We start from the raw sequence: 7,530 nt of genomic DNA on the forward strand, positions 1-7,530 counted from the left end.
AAATTTGACCCATAATAAAAGGAACAAGCTTAAATGAGGCAAAATAACTCTGTATCATCCATATAGATTGGCATGAAATAGAGAAAATTCTGCAAAGAAAATTAATTTTTTTTGGTGCTAAAGTAAATGCCAATTCTCAAAGCGATTTGGCCAATGCAGTTTTGAAGGACTTCAGCCGAAGTTCATATACCTTCCAATATGAAATCTCAAGGCAACTTAATGTCGCACATTAAGACCTTGGTCAGAAACCATCGATGGTTTTGTTTTACCCAACATTTTATCACTAAAAAAACAACCAAGACTTGCAATCATGACGAGATTCTTAAGATTTTATGATTATATAAGAGTAGAACTAAGGCTAACAAATCATGATAAAATTTTCTTACAAAGAACCTGGACGTATCCTTTAAATTTTAGCTTTGATGAATAACGATAAAATAATTAAGCAAGAGTGTCTCAGGATCCAAAGTAAAAGATAATAATCAGTTGTTACTTTTGGAACTAATGCTTACCTTAATATATCAGCAGTATAAACTTGAAATAAGACGTTTGATGAGTAGATTGAAGATATACACAACTCGATACGGTTCTATCACTTGGTTTTCTTCTCCTTTTGGACCTGGGGTTTTTGGTATAATATTATCTGACTTAGGATGGTAAAATTTGTTGCGACTCCAATTGCATAGCCCAAGAGAACTTCAAAACAATTAAGAATAAGTCACAATAATAGGAAGTAGTAAAGGAAGACATTTAAAATAACACTGCTATACAGACAAAAAATGTCAATGACAGAATTTTGTAAGTATCAAGTCAAGGAGACTGAAGACGTGATTTTTGAAAGAAAGATATGTTCTGTTTTACGTACAAAAAATAATGGAAACAATTCATATGTGGCTTCAATATTAACTACGGAAACTCTTGAAAAGTCACAATTTTTCTCTGTAGTATTAGGACTTCCACGTTACAATTATTTCTAATTAATGTGAAACTTTTAACATATATTTCTCAGAGTTATTTACATCTTGGTCTGGTAGTGAGTGAAATAATATGTCTAACAACACAAATCTCACTAACATAGATTATAACTTGACTCTAATACTATGTTAAGAAGTGAACTTTAAACTTAATTCATCTGCATACAAGATTTAAAACATGGAATTTGAATCTACTGCTCCTTAAGGATTAAGAAAAGCAAGTCTGCAGTGTGCTCGAGTTCTCGAGAGCTCTACCCTTCTTATTCACTGATCATCCAAGAGACCTAGCTATGTCTTCATATTATATATTATTACGATGTGCTATCATCCTTGGGAAAATCAACGTATTGTCTTGCTTACAAAGAACCATGTACCTTATTTGAAAATAAGGTATCATATTTCTAAGAAAAAAAGGATTCCAATCCTAGCACTCCATTCACTGTAGTCTTTAGATACAAATAGTAGTTTAGTTGTTTTTATCTCTTATTTTCTAAAGCAAAATTAAACGTCTCAGATAAGGGGGGAAATACACACATGGGAGATGTTTTCGAACTCTTTTTAAAAAACACAACGTTTAACCACTTGCTTTGATGTTGACCACTTAATTACATACACCATCTTTGTTTATTGCCAACATCTAACCATAAAAACTACAACCGCTACCCCAAAAACTACACCTTGTTTTTTTCTTATTTTAAAATTTGTATAGAGCATGCTCTAAGATCCTCAAAAGTAAAACAAATAAACACTACTTTTAACACCAAAACACTAAGCTAACATTCATTGAAAATGACAGCAACAAGTCAAGAAGACGAAAACAAATTAAGCATCAACTTACCACTGTTTGGTGCATTTTCTTGGATAGTTGTGAATACTCTAACTGCAACAAACAAAACAAATATATTAGTCTGCAAAAAGAAACGGAAACTTACCAAAACTTTACTGAAATCACAATGGCTTACCCATTGAACCAGCAAAATTCATAAAAGAAGTTAAGAAGCTGAGTTCCCCAGTACTTTTATTCTGCTCAAACATAGTAAGTTATCAGTGAAGAATAAGGCTGGTGAAACAAAGAGTCAACATAATTCATCAAACGAAAAATTGTAGACAAAAAAGAAAACTTTAAGGAATGTAGAATTATAATACGGAAAAATTCAGCATAACTATAACAGGGTTCAAGGCATCCTAGCCTCCCATTACACACAAGTCAAAAAAGCAACTGGTTCTCTTAAAAACATAAGCAATTATAGCATATACTCAGAAACAAGGTTTCTTTCATGTATTTTAGTGTCAAGTAAACCATCATGAAGTAGAGTGAAAGAACCCATTTAAGTAGACATTCTGACTGGAGAATCAAATATTGTATTGAGTGCAAGTACTTAAAATAAGTTTGTAAATCTGATGACAAGTAGGCATTTTTGTCCAATATAGCAGGAACATTGAATAGGTAGGTAATATGTTTTCAACTTACAGAAAAGTTTTGCCATATTTGTGGGATCCTGGCAAAGAGAAAAATTGCATGCTGGGATGCCTGGAAAAGAAAATATCCACATCTCAATTCAAGAAATATCAAGTGATGAGAACCTAGTAACCAACAGATATAAAATAAAGGCTAAAATGCTCAACAGAAACAATTCTGCAAGAAATGAATAAAAATCCATCTTTCTATATTCAGCTAAAAACTAAAGCTTTAAGAATACTTCATTCATGAAAGAGTGTCAAAGCCTCCACAACCAAGTGGTCTAGTGTTTCAATCCATGTCATCCTCGTTATTTTAATAAGAAAGTTTAATTTTAGCACCAGGTAGGTGGCTTGCACATTGTTCATGTTTCAAGCACAAAGGACTCTTGCATGAGAGGTCAAGTATGAAATAATATAAAGAAATTAATGTGTTTTCATCTAACAGCTTAAACTTTTATGTTTAGGATTTAGGATTTTAGGATAATTGGTCCATGGCATTCAATTACAGCAAATTTTCATCAAGCACAAGTAAATGTATTTTCAACACTCTCAAATTTAGAGAACAAACAAAAAAATCACTAAATGTTGTCTCAGCTGATTGTGTTTGTGCATAAAAACAGTGAGTACAAGTATATATCAAAGTAAAAGGTTATAGCCCATGACTCTTAGCCTTAAGCTATGTACATCCAAAAGCAGCTTTACAAGAGCTGTACAACAAATAAACAACTATTTTAACATCCCCCTCAAGTTCAGCATAGAAATTGTATGCACCAAGCTTTTAGAACATATAAACTGAATTCTAAACCCTCTAAAAGACTTGGTTAGAGAATGCTTACAAGATGGTTATTGGCACTAATAAGTCCATTACTAAGTTCCTTAAACAACAACTACTACTTAACCATATGATAATCAATTTTTATGTTTGGTTCCCCCATAAACACTAGATTGGAGGCAATATGAAGGGCTACTTGATTATCATAGTACAACTTCATCTTCTCAACTTCATAAAACTTCAACTCTTGAAATAGTTTCTTAATTCACACAAGTTCACATGAAACCAAGACCATAGATTTATATTCAATTTCTACACCTAATCAGGTAAAAACAATTAGTTTGTTTCTCTAGCAAAAGATAATATTCCCTCCAATGAATATATAATACATTGTGATGGATCTTCCGTCAATGGGGCCAATCAGCCCAATTTGCATTATAATAACCTAAGATTTAAGTATTTCTATTGTCCTCATACGACAAACCCTATCCTAGAGCCTCTTGACATATCTAGTGTTAGAACGAAATCAGCTGTTATGGATTTCTAGCGAATTAGGCGTTACATAATCAAAGAAATTAGAATGATACATTCCTAATTATTAGGTGTATTTATTATAATTGATTCTGTATTATGCTATAAATATATGTTGTGTGGTCCGCATTAGACACACAATCCATTCATAACATATACAATTCTATATGATATCAGAGCATGTTCTCTAAGTTTCTTCCACCATTGTCTCTGCCGCCCACCGACTGCCATAAACTTTGTCTTTCAACACTTGTGTCTAAGTACCTCAATCCCGCTCTCCTAATTTCAGTTCTTTGCAATGCCTCTTTCATTATTGTCCATTGTTTGTTGTCTCTGTCCATCGTCGGCCACTGTATGCCCCTTTTCTTTGTCACCAAGCATCTTTTTCCTCCGGTGACCAACGCGATGGAGACCGGCTTCCTCCAGCAACCACCGCGCTTCATTCACCCATCCAACCCTCGGCCGACCGTGTTCCAACCCAGCTGATCCTGCCCTAACCAGCCGACCCTGCCCCAACCCAGCCGACCCTGCCATAGCTTGGCCGACCATGCCCCAACCCGACAAACCGAGCTTCAACCCGACTACCTCCCATTTCCCACAGAGTAATACCATTGTTGAAGTTTCAATCTTTCACCAAGGTAGGTACACAAAGTAGTCAAGTGATCACTAGCTACAATTTGATCACATACAAGATCGAAATTTGAATGTGAACTTCTCAAAATTAGCTCAAAATTAGAACCACGTATAACTTTTCAAGTTTTTTTTAATATACTACAATGAGTCAACCACAACAAATTTATTTATTCATTTCTTCTAATATAACCTGGACTTTTGCTACACGAGAGTCCATATCATGGTTGGTCCATTTGACTAACGGAGACTACTTTTGTGTTGCATCAAAGGGATGATGAATGTCATTAGCAAAAACGTCTTGGGGCTTTTCCAAAAATGTGTCATGAAGGAACTGAGTATCTCTAGAACATTGGACAAAACATAGTTGAAAGTCAAGCTTTTGCCACTAGCCACCTTCTCCAAATGGTCATGGTATCCTTGACCACTTGACCATGGAATCACAACTCCATTGAAGTAGACCAAACCAAGAAATTTTTCCAGTTGAGTTTTGCAGTTGAAATGATATGGGTACCAGAAAAAGAAAGAACATGACCTTAAGAGGCCATTTCAAAGATAGAGCACATGGTATGAAGGTCATAACAAAGACGCAAGGTCGAAGAGGTCAAGCCAAATGTACTCAACAACATCAAGTTTATCAAAATGATGAACCAAGGGTAGAAACATGCCTAGAAGATGCTTAGAAAGTTGGTGGAAGTGGTTTGGCAGGATTTCAACAGGTGAGTGAGACGCTCACACAATAGCTTTTTGGAGAAGAATTGTGCATGGAAGAGCCTGACTAAGTATTAGGCCGCACAACTTCTTGGTTGGAGAGGCAGACCAGACCCTAAGATTGTCAGAGTAAAATACATTGGTTGAGGTGGCAGACGATTGAACGCAATGGACAGTAGCCAAACAAGTAAGGGGAGAAGACAATGCAGGATCTTACCCACTTTAATACTAAATTGAATTTAGAGGATGGCCAAAAAGAATCAATGTTTTGTCTCAGCTAGTGTAAGATAAAGGCTTCAGCCTATGACTCTTAACCTTAACCTAGGTACACCGAAAATCAGCTTTCTAAAATTTGTAAAACAACATTATTAACAACTACTTTAGCAAAAAAAAAGTTGTCACTCACATACAGAGCTTCAAAGAGTAAAGGATCAATTTGACCAGCAAAGATAGTGGGTGCTATAGCAGAATATCTGAAAACCAATGCATCAAGGAAATGATCGAGAATATCTAATTGAATCACATAACACAAGAATAAAAGCCTAGTTCTTCATCAAGCCAGTAGGATACAGCAACGCCCGGATGCATGTTATTGTACTCAAAGGTCGAGAGTAATAGTAGATCACAGCAACCAATATTATAGCTGTTACAGAAAATAGAGAGCAAGAAGCGGTTAGATAACTTGAAGAAAATAGAAAAACAACATAGCTATACCCAGCAAAAGATAGATCAGTACAAAAAGCATGATATAAAGTCTATGATACCTGGGCAAGTACTAATTTCGGAATACAATATATTAGTGTGTAGAGTTAGACAAAATCATGAACTAAATGATGTAGGACAAAAAATTCTAGATAGGACTCTACAAAGCAAAGAAAGTTTAAGAAAGATTCAAATGTAATCAATGGACTGGCTCTTCTGGTGTAACATACTGAGAAAGAAAAAGTTCAAAATGATTTTGTATTTAATATTTAAGGAAAATATATTCCGACAAAGGCAAGTTCAGATTTACAGTACAAACGAAAGTCTTTCACGTTATGTGATCATTCAGCCTACATCTAATATGAATTTCAAATTACAATTATTAAAATATAACTTACTAAGGACAACTAGCAAAAAGCCAATTCCCAAAATGTAATCCTTGGCACTAAAATAAAACATCTAGGGATACAATACAACCATAACCAAGCTACTAATTATTTTCTTTCCTACCAGCCCTGCATCACAAAATAAGAGAAACTAGCTTATTTTTAAAACTAACAAGATGATTTTGTTTATCCCAGGACCTGTTAGACCCAAATAGAGAAACTTGTGAAAGTGCTTATTTAATGACAAAGTCTAAACAACATTGCATAAACTCAAACACAATTCACACAAGGCAACTTCACACTACGTATCAGTTCTGCAAAAGAATGAACAGAAACCAAAAATTAAGCCAAAACTGTTAGCACACCTTGGATCAAAAGAAACAGCAACTCTCCGTACGCCGAGAATGAAAGACCTTTGTGGAGACAGTAAGCCAAAGCAATGGTGTATCCAATAACTTCGAGCTCAAAGGAGATCATGCTAAGGCCCCTCACACTCTTATGCTTCAGAATTTTCATAATCTGAACATTAACACGATAATATCGTAACGAACACTGTGCTTCCGAATTGAATATCCTCGTTAAATTACCATAAGCTAAAAGAGGTTAAACATGCTTAGAACATCATTTATCGAACAAATCCCTAACACTGACACAACCGGAGTAGTAGTATTAAGTAGCAAAGAACGGAACATGTGAAACGAATAAACAAATAATGAAAAGGTTAACGTTAGTGCCTGGGGCAGTTTGACGGTTGTGGAGGCAGCGACGATGGCGTAACCGAGAAGTTTGGAAATGAGAGGGAGCAAACAATCCTTCTCCGGAAAGTGGCCGTGGCGGAGAGATCCCACGGCGCAGCTAAGATCAATCCCTAGATATTCCATCCTTCTCCACCTGTGAGATCTGAAGAAAATGCTTCTTTCACCAACCAATTCTCTTTGAGTGAATCGATTGTAAACTCAAACTACACTTTCTGAATTTTCAGGTTCGATCAAGTGTCAACAAAGAAGAAATGTATTTCTTCTTTTTGTTACTCAGTGTTATTCTTTTACCATTTTTATTTTCTTTTACCTTAGTTTCAACTATCTTAAAATCAGGTCTTATAAGGTGTTCTTTTATTATTATTTTAGTTTCCGGATTTTAAAATTCTGTATATTTCATTAATATTTTATTATTTAACTTTAAGTACTTGAATTATTAATTGGTCCATTAATTTTTTTATTGTATTAATATATTTTACATTTTAATTGGTCCATTAAAATATTTAATAGGATGAATTGAGAAGATTGTTCTGGATTAAAATTACAATATGTCATTAATTATTTATATTTTTAGACAACACAGTACAAAAATAGTTATTTTATTT

The 7,530-nt window shown here is 34.5% G+C and overlaps 1 protein-coding gene across 1 annotated transcript; it reads right to left on the reverse strand.

Annotated features, from left to right (window-relative positions):
* Positions 1-311: 311 nt before the first annotated feature.
* Positions 312-7,244, reverse strand: LOC106765362 (mannose-P-dolichol utilization defect 1 protein homolog 2-like). The gene is given in 9 exon segments (XM_014649945.2): positions 312-687; positions 689-696; positions 1,813-1,854; positions 1,937-1,997; positions 2,446-2,505; positions 5,486-5,552; positions 5,650-5,722; positions 6,533-6,686; positions 6,902-7,244. Coding segments are annotated over 9 exon segments (651 nt in total). The 5' UTR covers positions 7,049-7,244; the 3' UTR covers positions 312-648.
* Between the last annotated feature and the right edge of the window lie 286 nt (positions 7,245-7,530).

This window comes from Vigna radiata, chromosome 6, assembly GCF_000741045.1.
Source record: "Vigna radiata var. radiata cultivar VC1973A chromosome 6, Vradiata_ver6, whole genome shotgun sequence".
Lineage (NCBI taxonomy): Eukaryota > Viridiplantae > Streptophyta > Magnoliopsida > Fabales > Fabaceae > Vigna > Vigna radiata.